Source organism: Tachypleus tridentatus, chromosome 8, assembly GCF_004210375.1.
Source record: "Tachypleus tridentatus isolate NWPU-2018 chromosome 8, ASM421037v1, whole genome shotgun sequence".
NCBI lineage: Eukaryota > Metazoa > Arthropoda > Merostomata > Xiphosura > Limulidae > Tachypleus > Tachypleus tridentatus.
Genome location: NC_134832.1, coordinates 110,713,790 through 110,735,267, shown reverse-complemented (window position 1 = coordinate 110,735,267; position 21,478 = coordinate 110,713,790). Strand labels below are relative to the sequence as shown.

The 21,478-nt window shown below is 33.9% G+C and overlaps 1 protein-coding gene across 7 annotated transcripts in view; it reads right to left on the bottom strand.

Annotated features, from left to right (window-relative positions):
* LOC143223208 (dihydropyrimidinase-like) overlaps positions 1 to 21,478 on the bottom strand; it is a 105,649-nt gene that overhangs the window by 51,611 nt on the left and 32,560 nt on the right. For 5 of the 7 annotated variants that reach the window (XM_076450817.1, XM_076450819.1, XM_076450818.1 and 2 more), the window contains 2 exons: positions 5,676 to 5,770; positions 4,582 to 4,655 (listed from right to left, as the gene is read on the bottom strand). In XM_076450817.1, coding sequence (XP_076306932.1) covers positions 4,582 to 4,655; positions 5,676 to 5,770 — 169 coding nt within the window. Of the gene's footprint in view, positions 1 to 4,581; positions 4,656 to 5,675; positions 5,771 to 6,888; positions 6,931 to 9,015; positions 9,215 to 21,478 lie in introns of those variants that run through there. The other 2 variants (XM_076450823.1, XM_076450822.1) reach the window with 2 other exon arrangements.

The window sequence follows — 21,478 nt, the reverse complement described above, 5'->3', positions numbered from 1 at the left end:
TAGATGAGAATTAATGTGAAGAGATTTCCAGGCCAGTACAGAACTAAGATTCAGTATTAATATTGCAATTTGATTGCAAGAGAAATGGCATAAAGTTCAGCATTGAAGACAAACTATAGAGGGGATTCTGTGCAAAACCACCAAATCCCAACAAACCATGGCAAAGCCCACAGAGTCATCTGTCTTCAGCACATAACAGATGGTACTTCCAATCAGGAGTACCTACTTTTCTCAGATGACTTAAACAAAGGTCACATTTGGGGATTGTAATAAGCTGTGGTGGGATGGGCTAACTAGTGGATACAGTAATGTTGTCCTAGGGCAAACCCAATTCATCCAACCACACCTGGATACGAAGACCAAAAGAAACAATGGCAAATCATCTGTTCTGAAAAAGCATGGCCTTCTGAGGAAAATTAATACAATCCTAGGTGGGATGCTGTGGCAAGGATCGAAGTTTCAAAGCATACAGTAAAGACAGTTGTAAATGATGGAGGCATAGAGGAAGTTAACGAAACTGTGTATAAACTCTGAACTGGGCAAGTGCAGAAAGTCCCAGTGCAAAGCCAAAGTCTCTGTTGATGAATGGGGTCCTACATCTCTAAGGCCGAGGTCCTGGCAGAGCCATAGACCAGTGACCTATAGTCAAGTTTTGATTAAATAAGAGCACAATATATCTTTAGAATAGAACATCGATATGCTCCCAAAGTGGTGAAAGAGAGGACACAGGATGTTCAATGCTCTTGTACATTTGACTCATATCTGCTTCATGTGTGGTATAAATGTCAGCTTACAGTCAAGGATAAGTCCCAAGAACTTTCGGTCCAGGACCACAGGTAGCACAACTTCACTGATATGGAGTTCAGGATTGGGGTGTATAACCCACTGGCAGCTAAAGTGCATGCAAACAGTTTTAGAGGGAGAGATGTTAAAACTGTTTGCTGTGGTCCTCTTCAGTAAACAACTGAAAACAGTCTGTAGCTGCCACCCAATATACCTCACGTTCTACGACTGACATGAGATGTGAAAGTCATCAACATAGAGCCCATTTGCAACAGTAGGAGAGAGTTGTTCAGTGATGGCATTAGTCTGTATACTGAAAAGTGACCCTCAAAACACAGCCCTGAGAGACTCCAAGTTCCTACAGAAAAGAACAGGAAGGCATCAAACTCACATGTACTTAGAATCACCTGTCCATTAAATATTTAATAAAAATGGGCACATGAATGAGTAACCCACATAAAAGGAACTCTCGCAAAATACCATACCTTCATGTAGTACCATAAGCCTTCTCAAAGTCAAAGAATAATGATAAAAGATGTTGTCATTTGAGAAAGGCTTCTCTGATTTATGTTTCAAATCAAATCAGGTGGTCCATGGTGAAGTGTTGGATAGGTAAGAGGAGGTTTTTTGATTCAAGGAACCAAGGTCTTACAGAAACAGCTCGTCAAAGCAATTGAATGGTAGTTTGAAGGAATCTTGGGATCCTCCAGAGGCTTAGTGAAAGGAAGGGCAGTATCCCATATCCCAGTCCTGTTTTTGAGCCTTCCATGCCATGTGACATGCAGGATTCCACTATGAATGAGGATATCATGGAAAAATTATTGAGATTTTAGGAATACATTGAGCAGTTGCCTGTATTATACAGTCAGCCACTGCTGCCACACAGTCATCTACTGATGGCTCACAGACAATGACAGGATCAAGTTCTGCAAGAGCAATGAAAAAGGGCCAGGCAGCTTCCACCAGGGCTTTGACCACGGTCAGTTTCTCTCAAAATTAAGAAAATGATCACTGCCTCATGGGTGATTGTCAACCCTCCATGAAAAGTAAGAAAATAAAGGAGAGCAAACAGAGATCAATAAATATAAAAACCAGTATTGAAAAAAAAAACAAAAGGTTGTGATCTGAGAACATATGCTCTATGGAGCAACCCCTCCCATTAATATCAATACCTCCCCAGAAAGTTTTGCATTCATTAAAGTCTCCCAGAATTGAAAAGGGAGATTGCAGCTGTTCAATAAGAGCATCAAGGTCTGATTGATCATAAGTCTCTTCAGGAGACAGGTACAGGTACAGAAACAAACAGTGATGTTACGACCAAAGGAAACGTAGATGGGTATGGCCTCCAAGGATATGTCAAGTGGCAAAGACAGTGTGGGATGTATGCTGATCAACCAACAGCTCTACCAATCCATGCACTCACCCATCACACAACCTGCCATTTCTGCACAAAGAAAATTGGCAAAAGGAGACTGTATTGGCAGGTTTCAGAAATGTTTCCTGAAAAGAAAGACATACAGGATGGTAGAAAGCAATCAGTGCTTTGATGTCATCCAGATTAGAACGTATACCTCGACAATTCCATTGTATCAAGGTGGCCATTTTTATTTATGTGTAGGTGAATTGGATGGAGAACCCTTCAGTTTTCAACCACATCTTTTTTCTTTATTCAAGGGAGGTATTTTAACCTCCATGAATCCTGCCCTGGGTCATTTGAGCAGGTTTGTGACATTGAATGAAAATTTCAGTGGCTGAGAGCATGAACGAATGATTACTTTGCATCTTGGAGTAGGAGAAGATGTATACAAGGAAATGCCTGAACCCAGAACCAAAGAAAGTGAATCTTGAGTTTGCTGAAATGAATGTTAGAGACAGAGATGGGTGTTAACATTGATTCGTCAACTTTAACCATGGAGGCCAAAAGACTTTTCATACAGTTTGACAATGATTCTTTTGGAAGCACAGAGAGATCCATCTGCACTCCTACTGTAATAGTGGAATGAAGTGTAGCAGCATATGTCAGAGATAAAGTGGTGGACATTAACTTCCGAGCCTCAGAGTAAGTAAATTTTTGAATCATCTTCAAAAGCTGCACCTCTTTCTTCCAACCACTTAGAACAAGAATGACAGTAGGATGGGCAAGAGCTATTGTAATTAATGTAATGAGGGCCCATTTCCACCCATCCAAGAAACATCCGAGGGTTTAGAAGGTATGGCCACACTTTGCAATTAAGATAACCTGCCTTGATGGTGGTAGGCAGACACAGTGATGTAAATGTTAAAATGAGGACATTGATTAGCATCATAATTCCATCTTTGCAAGTAAAGATTCGCCTCACTGTAGAAACTCCTTTGGTGGAGAAATCAGTAAGAATCTCTGACTCGGGATATTCCTCAAATCCCTCTCAACAATAACTCTGAGACAAATTCAAACTAACATGAGGTGTAACCTCTTGAATGCAAGAGGAGTTCACTGTGTTTAGATGTGGATGTTTCCATCAGTAGGTTACCAAAGAGAAGCTTTTTGACTGACATTGGAGAGCCAGCAAGTCTCTCTAGACCATTCTGAATAAAAGAGGGAGACATTTGCTCTAAAGGTTTGTGTAAAAGAGAATGTAGTACAAAAAAAATGAGGTACAGATGTTACAGATGTTGAAGATTGCTGCTCAGAATCTTCAAAAAATGGTCATTTACCTATGAACTGTTTTCACCATTTATTTAAGTGTTAATTTGGAAAATCCATAATAAAAAAGGAATGTTTTGGTACCCACTGACCCTTAGGAGGGGATACCCTACAATGTCAAACAAGGACACTGCAGCAACACCAGGGGTTCATGAGCACTATACCAAAATGCCAACATCAGATGCAATGTCCACAACATCTGTTGAAAACATCCAACACTGGTGCTTGGTTGACCCTAGCCCAAGTGACCCATTGACTGACCCTAAGGGGGCCACCCCAATGCCACCTGTCTACAGGAATTCAAGGCCAAAGCAGGATCTAAACATCCACCCACATGTTTGCTGTTTGTGGTGACCCATGTTGGGGATGTTTAGATCCCAGAGATGGTAAATTGAAAGAACAGAACCTTCCCAGGGAGGTTCACTCACCACATACAGGAATCCGCACAGAGGGGAGGATGAAAGAAAATGAAAATGGTAAAAAAGAAGTACACGCCAGATGAGTTGTGAAAGTGTAAGTCAAGAAAATTTTTTTTTTTTTTTGTTCTAGAAAAAACATATTGAGCTAAAGCAACCGAGAAAACTAGGTATGTACTGGCCAGAAAAGAGCAGTCATAAAGACCTGACATGAAGTGGCACAGATGAAAATAATAATTCTGGGATGATGATGAACAAAAATAAAAAAGGTATAAATCTGTCCTAAGTCTGTCCAAAAGCATAAACAGCTGGGGCAAATGAATGAAAAACTGGAGAATACCCATCCTCTTCAATATATCCTGAATTTTTATGCCATGTAAGCAATAACCAGAAACAAAGTCTTAAATATATCGATCTTCTGAATCTTCAAATACAAAATACATTGCTTCATGTAAAAGAAAAAATTTACTCATCAAGAACAATTACTTACAATGTGAAAATACAAACAGTTTCTACTAGCATTATTTTTTATTTGCCACTTTAAAAGATTATTTTTCATGTTATTAAATATAAAGCTAGTATAGCTTTACCACATGCATATATAACACTATAATAAAAACCTTTGGTGTACACTTTAAGCAAATGAATAATTTTAGCTTTTACAGTACATTAACAATTATCTTTACAGCAAAAAATTACCTGGGATAATTAGTTTCCCTCTGGCATCAATAGTTCTGGTGCCTCCAGGAATGATAAGATCCTTTCCAACTTGTCTATAAATAGAAAGGAAAGTAAAACAAACAAATTTACACATTTATGGCTACACCACATTAAAACAATATATAAAGGATTTTCATATAAATTGTTATTATTGTTAATTTGGTAATCCTACAAAAAGTTTTGAAATGTACAGTTCTCCAGATAATAAAAAACAAAATAAAGTTACAGGAACAAAAATAATTTGTTCCTTCAATGAATCAATTCTTCACATTGTATTTGTCTTACGTATAATACAAGTCTGTTAAGGTAAACAGGGTGGACTTTTATCATCAAATTCTATAATATAATACATTCTCTGTTAAAGAGGAGGGAAAAAAAACAAAACAGACCAGAATAGTAAGTTATTCGGCAATGCCCTAAAATAAGGAGAAACTTCCATATATGATTGTATAAAAATGACCAACATACTGTATTTTCATATTTTTAATTCATAGAGTTAATAATGACAAATCTTTATTTTGAGCTCAGTACAACTGGTATGATTGTTAATTGAAAAACTATCTTTCACTGTTAGTTTCTCGATGTTTAACTGTAGTAGAGTATAATATAATGCAGGACAGACAGATCTATCAAAAGGGAATGTGAATTTGAAACAAAGAATACAAGGGTGAAGCCATAATTTGAAGGCATGCCCTTTCTTGAAAAATGTTGTAACTTTGAAAAAAAAAAAAAAGATACATTTTTATTTTACTGAAACTGTTTTAATATTTTAAAATGTTTCATACAAATGTAGAAGTAATTTATCAGGTGTAATACACCTTCTGCCTACACTCATGCGAAATAACAGTGGTGATAAGCAATCAGACAGGGTGTCTCTCCAGATATTCAATAAAAACAAAGTTTGACAGACTACACATACATGATTTCTCAGCACAGTAGCTGAAACATTATCTACACCTACAGGTGCAGTCTGGAAATGATTCAACAAAAATAATAAAATTTTGCATTACAAGCATTTCAACATCAGTTGACATGAAATTACAATCATAAATATATATTATAAAAAAACTTACTTGATAATTCCATCTTCTAGGTAGATATCTCCATCGAACATTAAATCATCATTTACAATCCTCCCTCCTTTGATCAATAACCTTGTCTGGGCACTCTACAATTAACAGTAGTGAGGTATTAGTTTAGTGTTAAAATTTTACAACTAAAAGGAATACAAGTGACAAATTCTTATTACTGATACCTGCATCCACACATTGGCAACTAATCAATCATTGCCAGTAAGTTGATTAAATAACAATTGCAAATAATACTTAAGTTTTAGAAAACTAAAGCCATTGAAAAGGCTCGTCTCCAGAACTTAAACAAGTAATCTGAAATCTATATTTCAATGGCAAAAAGTATATTATGTCACAGTGAAATATGGGTTTAAAAAACCTTAACTGGAAATATATGAATAAAAAAATTTCAGCAACAGCAATTTAAGTTTATTAGAAAGTTTTTGATTTTCTACTTAGAGTTCAATTATTTTTAAATAACATTTTTAAAATGTTATATTTTTTATATAAAAGCTATTAGTATTTATTGTCATTAGTTTTTTTGTTATTAAGAATTACAAATGAGACAATTGTACATTTCATAAATATGTCACTTATTACAACCACAGTTTAGCTGGTAAATGATCATTAGATGCAAATTGAAATGTTTTGTAGAGGGATTTGTATCCATGTTTAAACAAAGAACTGGAAGTAATTTTCAATGCTGAATATCATCTGAGTGCCAATGAACTAAGAAAAAGGTGGAATGAAGGTACACACATTTCAAATTTAGAAAGTCAGATGAGACTCAGTTCAAATAATTTTATTTTTCTAACATGGGGATTGGCTTATGTAATTAGTTACTGCTAGTAGTTGTGGTAAAGGGCATCACCTTACAATAATTTAAAAATGAAGTTGATAATCCCATGAAAAATATAGGATGGCTTTAAATAATTCACTTATCTTAAAAGTTAGTGAAAATGTAAGATCAGGTTTACCACATATGTTTAGTTCTCTTTTATATGAAAAGAGTTTAAGCCACTAGAAATCTTCTAATGAATTTTCATACCACATAACAGAACAAACTTACATGATGATTAATAGTAATAAATGCCTATTTAAATTTAGAAATTTGAACAGCTCTATTAAATTTATGTTTGGGCCTACTACTGGTAAACAAAAGCCAAATTATAAATCTACTATTTCAAAAGCACAGAAATAAGGAAACTTTACTTACCATGTGAAACACTGATTCAAAATACATAATCTTTGTTCATAACATCTGAATGCATGTATGGGTTTATAAATTAAACATTACAAGTACGATTATGAAATACTGCTTGTAATCATGTAGTCAGTCATTCTGTTGTATCATGTATATCCGATCTTAAAGCTTTTTTTCTTTTTTGTTTAAATACTGTTACTTGTACTCTGCAAAGAATTAAACCTTGGACTTTGTAATTGGTTAAGGAATATAAAAAAAACAGCATTTATTTCTTTTTCAAAAGTTTCATCTTACATGTGTTGAGATTCAAGTTAAAATCAAAATCTGTGCTTTAACGTTAAGCTTATAACTTGGATATCTTAAGTTACTTAACAGTAACAAGGCTAAGGTTTAAAAAGAATTAATACTATATCAACATGCAACTCATTCAAGGTTGTGCTCTAATAGTAATTACCACAAATTACATAAATATTAAGTTGATCTATGTTATTATCATCAACTTGGTGATACCAATATTCACTTTCTAAAGCTGTTCTACTTAATAACATAATGTAATGTTTTGGAACAGCAAGGTCCATCTTGGTTATTCCATTACACCAAGATCCCTTCCTTTCATGACACCGTTAAAGTTATTCCCATTAAAAGTATGATAACCCAAATGCAATATCTTGCATTTATTATAATTAAAACCTATCTGTCACTTCACTGTTTAACTCACTAAATTATCTAACTCCTTTTGTAAACTGGCAGCATCCTTTTCACAGCCAGCAACACCCATTACTTTAATATCATCTGTAATCTTAAGTACTTATTGACTATTCCCTCATCTGTGTCACTGATGTAAATAAAAAAGATCAAAGATCCTAATATTGAGTCCTGAGGTACCCTACTTGCAACATTAATTTAACTGAATTTCATTTATAACAACCATCTGCTTTCTTCCATCTAGCCACTCTTGTATCCAATTTGATAACTTGTCCCCCACACTTAGTTGTTTTTTTACAAGACTTTTATGTGGCACCTTTCAAATACTTTCTGAAAATATAGATACACCAAATCTACAACCTTACCCTCATCAACATAAGCAGTAATCTTTTTATAAACATTGTCAAAGTATTTGAAAGGCAAAATTTTTTTCCTTAGTACGTTCATGCTGACTATCTTATAAAATTCCAAATTTTGTTAAATGGCTTTACAAAGTATCATTTATCAATTTCCAAAACTTTTCCCACATCTAATGTAAAACTAATAACTCTCAGGACAAATTTTATCAGCACCCTTTACAAAAATAGTATTAGCTAACTTCCAACCTTCAAATTCCTTCCCTTTGAAAAACTAGTTGCAAGTGGGTGACATATCCAATGTTTAACTTCTTTCAAAACCATTGGAGAAATATTAACTGGCCAAGAAGTGCCTCATCCTTTAAAACTTCCCATAATAATCAGATACAAGTCTTCCTTTATCATCTCTCAAGGGCCCTATTCCCATCATAACATTTTGTTTACCTTTAATATATATTTTTAAAAAGTCTCTGCTGTTAATTTTTACATTTTTAGCCAACCTTTTCTCATACATTCTCTTTTATGTTCTAATTTCATGTTTCACCAACTTTCTCATCATCTGAATCTCCCATCATACCAGTCAATTTAAATTTCTTAAATTTATTGTGCTTTTCTTTAATATTCTCCCACACTCTTTATGAGCCAACCTGGTTTTTACTTAGAGCTATCCTTTTCTTTTATAAGGCATATATTTACCTTGAATATATATATATATATATAAACATTTTCCACATCTCATAAGTGTCTCCAAATAACTCAGCTGCCCAATTCACAATACTCAATAGATTACTCTTGTTGCGTCATTTCAATTTTTTTTTTTTCTATTTGTAAGCAAAATATCATTATTCTTTATTTGACTTAAACACATTTTTGTCCTCAAAGTTAATATTAATGCTGTAGTAGAAATTAACTAAATAGTACTGGTAAGTGAGCACAGCCCAATCATAATCATTTATTTATGTGTGTTCCTACTACAGGCGCACACAAACATTCACGAAATGATTTACACACTATGGTCACAAATCACATGATGGTATCCTACTCCCACTCTATCTGTCTATGAAAAGTTCATACTTACGTCTACAGAGACCAAAACCATTTTGGCACTTCTAATAATTAAAGTCAAATAAGGTAACCTGTGAAATGTGTTTCAAACTATTTTACTTAATATTTCAATATATTTTCATTATAAGATAAAAGCAAGGTCACTATTAACTTTTATTTCATCTCACAACCACACCACTATAACCTCTATTTTGCAATTAGCGTTCGCGCGTTTTCTAAAATCTCCGCTCCCTCGACTATATGGGTCGTTTAAAAAATTCATGACGTATTTTTAAAACATAATTCGCCACTTTCCTCTTACATAACGTATATGATCCCCTCAGCAATATTTTCAAGGGGGTTACGCATGTATTTGGAGGATCAACTTTTACAGTGGAGATCAATAGATCAAAAGAATATGTGTTACATATACTTAAATACAAATACAAATTTATAGTTTTAAACAAAACTACTAAAAATATTTTGTTTAACTGTGATGTTAAGTTTGCATCATAATTCGTGCAATTTTTTTAAATACAAAGGAGCAAATACCCATTTTCTACGAGCGCTCATGATAACTTACAGTACAGACAGTTCCCGACTTACGTAAGGGTTACAATCCGAAAACCTCTACTTAAGTCAGAAAATCCAAGAAGAAATATATGTTGATTTAATGGATTTATATGCTCACCTTGGTTTACATCAATCAATGCATAATTACACTTTGCAGATATATTAAAAAATTTCAAGCAAATGCAAATAGAGAAAGAAGTTTTCTAATAGTAGAGAATAATTAATTTCAGGCAAGTTTGTTTGGTACTAAGTACCACTAATATCACCATTAGATGTCAACGCCATTTGTTCGCTACAACTAAAATCACACATGTGTGAGCCTAATACAATAACCACCATACGTGTAATAGTTATAGTAAACCGAGTTCAAGATGCTTTTAATCATTTATTTGTCCAAACTCAACTAACATTTTATCTAATTATTAATGTGGAAAAGACAGCGTTAGTGTTCTATTTCAAGAAACAATCTGAATGCGTACTACAGGTATTTGTGATAATTTTAAATTTATAAATGTGGTTGATAGATATATCATATGACAATATGAGCTATCGGTATACAGGGATAAACATCTTCTTCTCCCATTTTACAGTAAGGTTATAAATCATTCTTTTACATTAATCATAGTATTAATTTCAATAACAGCCTGGTGGAGTGATAGTGACAGATAGACGTAAAATCATGAGCATCAACAGTTCTAGTAACATTGTTCTTAAAAATGCAGATGGAGAATATGTTAATTTAGAATGCCAAAAGAGTATAACGTCATTAATAATAATAAAAGTTCTCTGCATAATTACTAATAAACCACCAGGGACCTTTACTACCTTTCACAATTGTATGTACGATTGTGCACTAAATACTAAAAAACGCTAAATCTTGGACTTGTATAGATTTGTAAACATCCATTGAAGATTTACTTTTCTGTACAACATTTTAAAATTTGTGTTTATCTATTGTTGAGCAAGAAGCTACACAATGGCCTATTTATGCTCCGCCTCTCGCATATATTGAAACACAATTTATGCCGCCGTGTGTGTGTGTGTGTTCTTATAACAGTCACTGAGTCCACCAAGGCAGAATCGAATTCCTGATTTCAGGGTTGTAAATCCGTAGACTTACCGCTGTACTAGCGGGGAACTGAGTGTGCAGTCATAGTTTCAAATGTAAATAACCGGTTAAATATAATAAAAATTCTGAAAATACTGCTAAACTAAAATCTAAAAACTAAATATTTCAACAACTTATCCTTCATACCCGGCAATCCTGTGGTAATTAACTTTAAAACAACAACAACAGTAATTTAGGGAATTAGAAGGGTGAGAAATTTAAGTTCTTCTCATACATAGATATCAATAGAAAAAAGTACGACGATAGATTTGTTTTTCATCTTATAAAACAATTCATAACTACTTGCAGTTCTATAAGTATAGTAACAAGCTTCTTAATTAAATTCAAATTACATTATTTAACTTCGGTTTGTTTTGAATTTCGCGCAAAGCTACACGAGGGCTATTTGCGCAAGCCGTATCTAACTTAGAAGTGTAAGACTAGAGAAAAGGCAACAAGTCATCGCCACTTACCGCCAGCTCTTGGGCTACTCTTTTATCAACGATTAGTACGATTGACTTTCTCATTATGACGCTTCCACAATGCGACGGAGATTCGAACCCGCGACTCTGGGATTATGCGTCGACTAAATTTAGCCACCTGCCAATACCTGGTCTAGTATTTAGGTATAACACAACTATCATATATATACACACAAATATTTATTATTTATACTGTGATAAACTGAAGAAACTACTTTTGATTTGAAAATGTAAAAAAAACTTCATCGACATATTTTAAATGATGAAATGATTTATAAGTATCTGAGCAGATTTATCCGACAACCATTTTCGGCTGATCGTACTGAGTCTGAACCCATAATGAACCTATCAACCTTATCATTTATTTCTTCATTGAAACTGAAATGTGATTATTCTGAACTAAAGGTGTGATTCAGCAAGCAAATATGTTAAACCATTTAGCATTATTATGTTTGTTATTTTAATCTGCACTTAAAATATTATAATTACATGCAAAACGAACAATCTTGAATGAACTTACAGTATTTGAACCCCAAATTCAGCAGTTTTCAGACCACATATAAATCTTCATTAAAATTAATAATTTTATACCACATGCAGATTATCATTAAACAGTAGACTCACGGCCAGGCATGGTCAGGTGGTTAGCACGTTCAACTTGTAATTTGAGGGTCGCGGGTTCCAATCCCTGTCACACCAAAATGTTTATGCTTTCAGCTGTGGGGGCGTTATAATGTAACGGTAAGACCCACTATTCGTTGGTTAAAAAAGTAGCTCAAGATATAGCAGTGGGTGGTGATGACTAGCTTCCTTCCCTTTAGTCATAAGTTTCTGAATTAGGTACAGCTAGCGCAAATAGCCCTCGTGTAGCTTTGCGTAAACTTCAAGAAACAAACACTAGACTCGCAAGCTGTGCAGCTTCATGACTAAATGTACATTATTGTTAATGTTTAAAATCGAAGTTTATTATCTTCACTTTAAATTTACATTATTGTGTGAAAATTAGAATCGCTAAGTGAATAATAGCTTCAAAAATATATACATTCTTGTTAAGTATTACAACAAACAAGATAAACAGCCTCTCACTAAGCACTATAGTGTTTAGTATGTACGAAGGAGCCGAGAAAAAAGGGCAATTACTTTCAATCTCTTAATCTTACAGTAGCTCCTAATGTCGAGTTGCAGCCTTATTTGAGCACCTAATTGTCATTATCGAGTGTGTCTCAGTTTTCATTACAGTAATATTATTATGTTCTTCTAAAAGAAAACTTCTACTCAGCAAGGCGTTACGTTAATTTCCATGTTTCATAAATAAGTTTCATTTCTGGTTGCTAGGTGGCAAAACAAAATGATTTTATATAACGAGTGTGTATGTGTGTATTTTTCTTATAGCAAAGCCAATCGGGCTATCTGCTGAGTCCACCGAGGGAAATCGAACCTCTGATTTTAGCGTTGAAAATCCGTAGAATTATCGCTGTATCAACGAAGGAATTTGTATAACGACCATTTTGACTTTTCATTGCACAAACATATCTGCAAAGACAGTTTCAGTAAAAAGAAAGAAAGAAAAAGAGAATAATATAAATTAATATTCAATGTATCAAGCACACCCAATATTTATGTAATTTACAGACCTGTGGACTTGTTATTGATGTTTGAAGTTAAAACACTATTTTCTTAATTATCAAAAAGTCATTATACAGTATATCACTGCATATATAGTGATCTGTATTTTTTTAAATTTTCAATGCGACCGAGCCTGCTAGTTGTGTGTATGCGTGGTACCATACTTTATGGCCGCATGATGTCATTCCTATCAACTGACATGATCCTAGTATGTTTTGGAGTCGACTGAATGCGCAAGCAGTGAGTTGGGGTAAAGTTGGAAAATGTGAGTTCGCTGAGTATCTTCCAGTGCTCCGGAGTATTTTTATCGTTCTGGAAGAACCATTCCAGCTTAACTTGCATCCAGTGTAATTCAAAATTAGAGAAATTGACAAAACTGATATGATATTAACAACGTATGTTACTATTGAATTATAAAAATAAAACAAATGTTAACTTATCGGCCTACTTCAATGAAAGTTCCTAAAAAAAACAGGAGAGGAACAACTAATAAATAAATTTGCAAAAATTATGCATGATGCAGGGACGTTAATATCAAAAAGTACAGAAAATAAAAAAATTCCATTAAAAAATCTGTACATAGTAACTAGTAAATATTGATTCAATCTTACAAGCTTATGGTTATAAACCATTTCAAGACTCCATAGCGCACTAAATACTTTTATTCAATCCTGAATTCACGGAACTGACGGAAATTCAATATTTTGGTCGTAGGTAAAAGTTAATCTTGGAAAAACTTTGTTATTTATGTGGGGATTTTTTCTATAGTGTTGCGTCCTCATCACTATTTTGTTTCTGTACTTTTTGACTTTGTCACCTGTACATAGTACTATTTTTTTGCGGTTCTTCTTAACTGTAGAGTAGATGCATCTCCATATCCCGGTATGATATTAGACATACAGACAAACAATGTTCTGAATTGCTGGATACACTGTTCAGTTTAGTATTTCCTGTATAATTAGAAGTGTATACCATAGCCTTCAAACTTTTTCTGGATGTTCCTGTTTATTTTCAAATGAGATTGGAAACTTATATTGTTTTTATAATTGCAGTCATTATGTTTGGAATATAAGGGGTAATTCTAATTTGTTTACGTAAAAAACACAAAAAAACACTCAAGCCATATTAGCAAAGGTTTGAGAACATTAAAGCTTTCAATTTTAAAACCACCTCGAATGATATGCGAAGATCATTGAGCAATGTTCTTTAGTGTTCACCAAGTCGATTAACTGACAGTAAGAGCTAGGCTGTTCTGAGGGAAAGAGCACACAAACCTTAAGAGTGGAATGGTTTATAAATGAAACATTAATGAGATGATTGTAGAAGGTATTTCAACAAACTTACTCACACTCATCTCTAATATAGATAATATTATAATTAAAATAAAGATCACTGGATGTCTGAGAAATAGATCTAATTTAGCCAAAGCTCAGTCATTCCTTAGTACATACACACTTTGAAATATGCTGTAAATAAAAAAAAATCAGAAGAACTCTCACTAAAGCTCTATAAAATAAATCCAATAAAAGGGTATTTCAATGTGTATATATACTAAGAAGTGATTGAGCTTTGATAATATTCGATGTATTCCTTAGAAGAAGGGTATAACTTAGGGTCTATAGGAAGAGACGCTTCCTCCTCACAAGGAAAGGAGGAATCTTAAAATGGCAGTTTCTGTGAAACATTTCTAGTCACGCTAAATTAACACATATTGACAAATTATGCTATAGTGGAACCTCCAAATGAATTTGAGAGACCCACTCAAGATCATTCTTATTTTTGTCCCCTTCCCTAATCTTGTGTGAAATGATGGTCCTGGTTCAGACAAGCAGGTCAGAATACGGGACTTTTTGTTGCTAATTGTTTTAGATAGAGCTGCATCCTATAAGTTTATCTTGACAGAATTAATGCAAAATATGAACTCTACTGACGCCTAAGTGTTGAAGTTAAGGTGAAAAATAATGGAGACCAGTTTTAGACTGGTGAGTCCTACTAATCATTGTCTGTATCAGATAGATCTTACTGTAACCTGGGAAATACTTTATACACAGTAGGTGTTGTCTTAATTGTGAAAATAGTGTAAGTATAGATATTATTATGCGATGAGCCTCTTTTACATCGTTTGAAATGGGTCCACTGATAATATTCGTAAGCGCAATATCATAATGTAACATTCTATTGAATACTGCCCTACCTATGTTGGTGACATGCTCTTGGTACTTTGCATAGCCAGGTGATTAAGGTGTTCGACTCGCAATATGAGGGTCGAGGGTTCAAATTTCCGTTATCAAACATGCTCGTCCTTTCAGCCATAGAGGCGTTATAATGTGATGGTCTATTCCACTCTTCGTTGGTAAAAAAGTATCCTAACAATTGACAGTGGGTGGTGTTGACTGGTTAACTTTCCTCAAGTCCATCACTGCTAAAGTAGGGGCGGCTAGTGCAGATGGTTTCTGCGTAGCTTTGCGCGAAATTCAAAAGCAAACAAACAAAGAATGCTATTTGAAAGAACTATGGCTCTCACAGCATGATAATGAATAATACGTCGTGTTCAGTAGTGATACAAAACTAATAAAACCTGAAACCTATTTCGATTAATACAACCTCGACTCAGTCTACCTGAGCCCTCACAGACTGTTGAAATGTTTTCTGAAATAACAAATGTCGAATTTCAGATACACTTGTAACTGATTTGCAAGACGAGTGGCAGTCTTTTTTACATCAACAGTTGCTGATAGATGATAGTAGGAAAGCAGCGACTATGATTAACATCATACGTGGGCCAATTTGGTATTAAAATTAGATTTCGTCAGCAAATTACAAAGCCAACTTTCCCCAGGTCCCAATACTTTGAGAGTACAGTACGTGTATATTTATATATGCATTAAAATATATAATCATACATTTACTGTTTAAATTTTCATTATTACAGTGGTGTTAAACTGAAAGAATCACACTACAGTTAAAACTGGAAAACAAACATGAAATTGCGTAATAATCTTTAAAACGTGAACTTAGAATTTGTTTCAAAGAAATAATGAGCTAAATAAACGTTTCTATTTCCGTCTGCCTTTTCAACACTAAAACAAAGGAGGTCGAACAACATTAGTACTAGAGTTGTTGCTAGATATATGACTGAGAGTAGCTGTCAAGGTGTTGGAATAAATAATTTGGATTTCCTGCGACCTGATAAAGAACGTATCAACAAAGTTGGATGAAAGAGAAAATCCAACCAGCTCACTAAAATTGTCACGGAAATGGAAGTTAAACTAGCTATAAAAGCCACAAAAAATAAGGCACCAGGAAAAGGTGGCCTACAAGCTATTTTCCTCAAAAAAGTTGCTCAGAGACTGTATGAACACTTAACAGCACTCTTCAACTTACCCTTCACTTCTGGATACTTCCTGGTTTCTTGGAAGCAAGCAATAGTCCTCATGTTCCATAACGAAGAAAAGCCAGCAAATAAACCATACAATTAACTCCCGATCAGCCTGATTAGCTGTATATTAACAATTCTTGAAAAAATAATTAACAATAGGCTTTCAAGTTACTTAGAAATCAGTTTAAAATTACCCGAAATTCCAAATGGATTTAGAAAATTTAAACATACCACTGATCACCTGGTGAGATTAACAGAAACTATCTTCGATACTTTCAATAAAAATGAATGAATTGTCGCCTGCTTTCTCAATATCGAAAAACTTTCAACTCTGTGTGGTCTAACGGATTAAGACACCGCATGAAAGAAATTTATTGCACAGACAGGAGAAAGAAGTTAAAGCGAACCTGATTCTCCCTGGTCTATAAGACCAAAATTCCGACGAAGTGAAGCAAGCATATGAAAACTATTGCCCAAAGAACTTTGTACAAGATAACTAAATTTTATTTTCACATGTATACAAATTTTTGGTAATGTGCACCTATAACAGATTTATTGCATTTTTAACACACAGCTTGCGAGGTGAGTAAAATTATTTTTACTGACACACAAAGGCCCGGTACGGCCAGGTGGGTTAAGGTGTTCGACTCGTAATCCGAGGGTCGCGGGTTCGATTCCCTATCGCAACAAACATGCTCGCACTTTCAGCCAAGGAGGCGTTATAATGTGACGATCAATCCCACTGTTCGTTGGTAAAAGAGTAACCCAAGAGTTAGCGGTGAGCAGTGATGACTAGCTGCGTTCTCTCTAGTCTTAGACTGCTAAATTAGTGACGGCTAGCGCAGATAGCCCTCGTGTAACTTTGCGCGAAATTCAAAACAAAGAAACAAACTGACACGCAAAACAATAAGAATAAAGTAACTACAAAAGAAGACGTTGTGGGATTAATGAACTATAAAGTAAACAAAATGTTATTTAATATCAACCATTATAATGGTTTAGTTACAAACCCACTTGAAATTAATTCTTTAAAAAATATAAATTGGTTATTTGTTAGAGCTGAGCTGGTTTTTGGTTGATTTCGGTTATGAACGTGAAAACGCTTTATTTATATTTTCTTGTTTAACTTCGTCAACAGTTGCTGTTTATTTTGTAATAAAATCTCAAATATATCAATGTTTACATTTAATTTCATGTTTAATATAAAGAAGTATATTCGAAGTAATATTTTGTTTGAATATGGTGAATTTACATTTATCATCTGTACGAATTAAGAATTAGTTTTAAAATATCCTTACTGTATTACGTTATGGAAACCATTGTTTTGCATTTTAAATTATCATATCTTCATAGTTTGTTTTTTTTCCTATACGCAAATTTAGTTGCCGTTGTACATCGTTACTTCAAAGCAAACGATTTTCCTACAATAAACTAATTCTTACATCAGTTTAATGTCAGAATATTTAAATATTATGACAGTTTAAATATGCCTATAAGATGTGACACAAAATTTCCAATCGATATTGTTTTTTAGTACATTTAAATACTTTTTGTTGCCGTAACCAACAAAGTTTGGACCTGGTGTTCCAGGAGGTCCACTCGTAATCTGAAGGTCGCCGGTTCGTGTTCTCCATCACTGAACATGCTCGTCCTTTCAACCGTGGAGGCGTTATAATTTACGACCACTTCCACTATTCGTTGGTAAAAGAGTAGCCTTAGAGTTAGCGGAAGGTAGTGCTGTCTTTGCTTTCTAGTCTATAACTCCCAAATTAGACTTCCCCGCTAGGACAGAGGTAAGGTTACGAAATTACCAAGCTAAAATCAGGGGGTCGATTTTTCCCGGTGGAAACAGCAGATAGCCCGATGTGGCTTTGCTATAAGAAAAACACAAACACACACACGCAAAATTAGAGACAGCTAGTGCAGAGACCCCTCACTCATCTTTACGCGAAATTCTAAACAAACAAAACAAACCAACAAAGTTCAAGAAACAAGATTCGACACTAGGATGAACGAGTGACGACAAGATATTTGTCGTTTGGGTTTGTTTATTTGTATACTTTAGAGCAAGGCCACATTGGACTACCCTGTGCGTTCATCGCTGATAACCAAACTTCATATTTTAGTGTTGTAAGTCCATAAACATACCGTTAACCCTCTAGAAAGCAGGACGTTTAGGTCTAAAGAAAAGTAATTCAAACAGCTAAAACCCATTTACCAAATTTACTTACAATAATAGTTAGATTCCATTCCGTGGTGAACATAGTGTACATAGCATATTGTGTAGCTTTATGCTAAAACAAACCTAACAATATTTTGACGGAAAAAAAAACGATGACCGAAGAAGGTCGAAACGTTGTTCGCTCCTCTACATAGTGTTTTTCCACCCATACCAGCTGTTTTTACATATATAATTTGTACTTTGTTTTAAATAAACTAGATTAAATAAGTTATTGAAGATTGAACTGATATTAACATAAATTATCCACACTTTGTAGTGGGGTTCAAAAACCTTTCAAGATTCATAGAGGTACTAAACTTCTTTATCGTCCCCAATTACTTGGTCTTGCTGCCTTCTAAAAGGGGAGAGGAGATATTAACAAAATTTCAAAAACAGTGCCCCTGGGACCCTGAAAGAGACCAGTAACACAAAATTCGATGCCAGGTTCTGGTTCAGCGACCCTGTAAATTCATTCTCACATGCCAATCAATCCTGTATAGCTTTCTGTTGGCGTTTTGGGTCCCCTTAGTAACTCAGTTAAATAAGGGTAAGGGTTATGCCATAAAGATAAGGATATCCAACGGGCTATCAAGTGACATTTTCATAAATAAAGCTTTTAAATTTCCACAGTATCTCTAACCCATGTTTTCTTGAATATTGAACGCGTTTTATTTCCTGTTTATTAGTGTTGTGATGCACATAGGATGTAAGTTATTGACACTATACATATAGGTCTACATTTTAAGGCTACATAAAATTTGTTTGTGTAAATACTTTAAACTTCTATCTTTATTCTGAAAAAAAAAAAAAACCTGCAAGAATTAAACACACTTGACATTTTAGTATGAAAAACATTTACTTTCGAATTCTTACTCATTGTGGCATAGTGATAAGTTTTTGGACTTATAACGCTAGAAACCGGGTTTCAATAGTAGTGGAGGGCACAGTACAGATAGCTCATTGTGCAGCTTTATGCTTACCAAAAACAAGCAACTTTCTAATTCAGGATGTCAGGAAACCAATGAATTGATAGAGCAGTTAGTCTTTTTAAGAATATTGTGAGACCTCGATAGAGAAAACAAGTTGAACACCCAACTGCTCATAAAAGTCATTACAAGAAAACCTTCGTTGTTACATAATTTACATTCTCGGTTACCTTGTTCTGTAAAACAGGTTATAGACTCGATAGTTCAAAGCCACTTTAAAGTATATGCTGGGATTAATATGCTTATATTATACAAGTATAACGAGTAGGCTTTCATGTTTCATGAAACACGATGTAGTTTATACAGTAAATTTTATAAATGCAAATACAAGTAAAAACATGGCGTCCTTAACTTCGTTTTCCTGGATAATTTGACTGCTGAGCTTTCACATATACATTAGGGATATACTGTTGACTGTACACAGTTTCTAAATATTTTCTCGTATGTTAGTAGATAACTTAAGCCATATAAGTTAGCAGGCTTTGAGCTAGAATTACAAATCAACAATTTATATGAGTTTTTATAACATAACTAGTTTCTAAACAGCTCCGAGCATGAACAACTAAATTTAATGATTTCAGATGTACATTTTTTTCTCAATCAGACGTACATTTTCTTTCAAAAATTGAAATGATCGATTTTCGAAATTTATTTGTCTACTCTCTATATACCTTATGTATCGGTTGATAATGAGAGTACATGTGCTTTTCCATATCAGTAAATTTTACTGTACAACTCATCTATCCAGTTTATACAATCTTGATTACCTTGTTCTGTAAAAAAGCATGCGCAGAAGGTTGAATAAAGTCCTCGTGACGACCTTCTTTAAAGAAATATTTATCAAATTCCTTAGATCAAAGACAACATTTTTCTTTCGCTTTGAACGTTTAATTTTATATTTAAGAATATCGTTTTGACAAGTTTTACACAATACAACTTCCGCTTTTATCATTTTAACGTGTTTTATCGAAATTAATCTGTTTTTTATGTACTTTTCTGTGAAAATAGTAAAATAAAATTCTCGTTTTGCTCTTCCTAAATCTTATATGTTGGTTCTCTTTCTTCTATTTTGTGTCATTGTAATTTGCATGCACCTATACCTGAGCGTTAGTTTAAAGTCATCCCACACTTCAAGGTTTCCAGGAAGTCGTCTGGTGGCTGTTGTTTTAACACCATCATTAATGAGAATGCTCGACCAATGAAACACTGCATATTAAAACCAGCTTTGTTTAACTCTTTGAAACATAACAATAATCTAAAATGCATTTTTTTTTTTATCAATAACTGCCCAGTAAGTATAAATGTTATACCAGCTCTCTGACGATCGAGATTTTCCAAATAACTTACTCAGATTTACGTTCATGTTGTGTAAAATAGTATTGACGATGGACGGCCCAATTATCGTCTCGTAACAGAAATTCATACATTTTATGGTTTGATTTTAACGTAAAACACTTCATTATTCTAATGTATATATTCTAACTGCAGATCATGCATTTTAATGATAAATAAGTTAATCAACTATTTTAGATTTTTTACTCCAGTTTCTAATTTAGATTTAAATTCATTAATCCAGTTTCTAGTTTATATTTCTTAAAACACTGTGAAATTATTTTCCATCTTTATATAACATCACGGTAGTTTTATGCCTTCACAGGAGGTTCCAAAGTTAATCTCCATAGCGGTATATCTGAGGACTTACAATACTAGACATAGGGTTTCGATACTCCTGGTGGGCATGCTCAGATAGTCCTGTGTAGCTTTATGCTCAATTAAAAGCAAACCAAACTTAAATATCTTTTAAAAAGGCGTTTTTGAACTAGTAATACAAAACTACAATAGGTACCTTTTGATAATAAAGTACCCGTTATAAACGGTTAAAGAAACTCTTAAAACATACGTCACAGAACGATATTAAGGAGAATAAAAAAATTAAACAACTCATTTTCGAAAACTGTTATATGAGAATAAAAAGATTAAATTATTCATTTTCGAAAACTGTTATATATCTTATTAGCTCAGTTGCATATAATTTATCTGATTAATAGCATGCAGTAAACTTTAAAATATACAAGACATTTATCAATCATAGTTAGTTTTGAGAAGAATACCTTGTGATGAA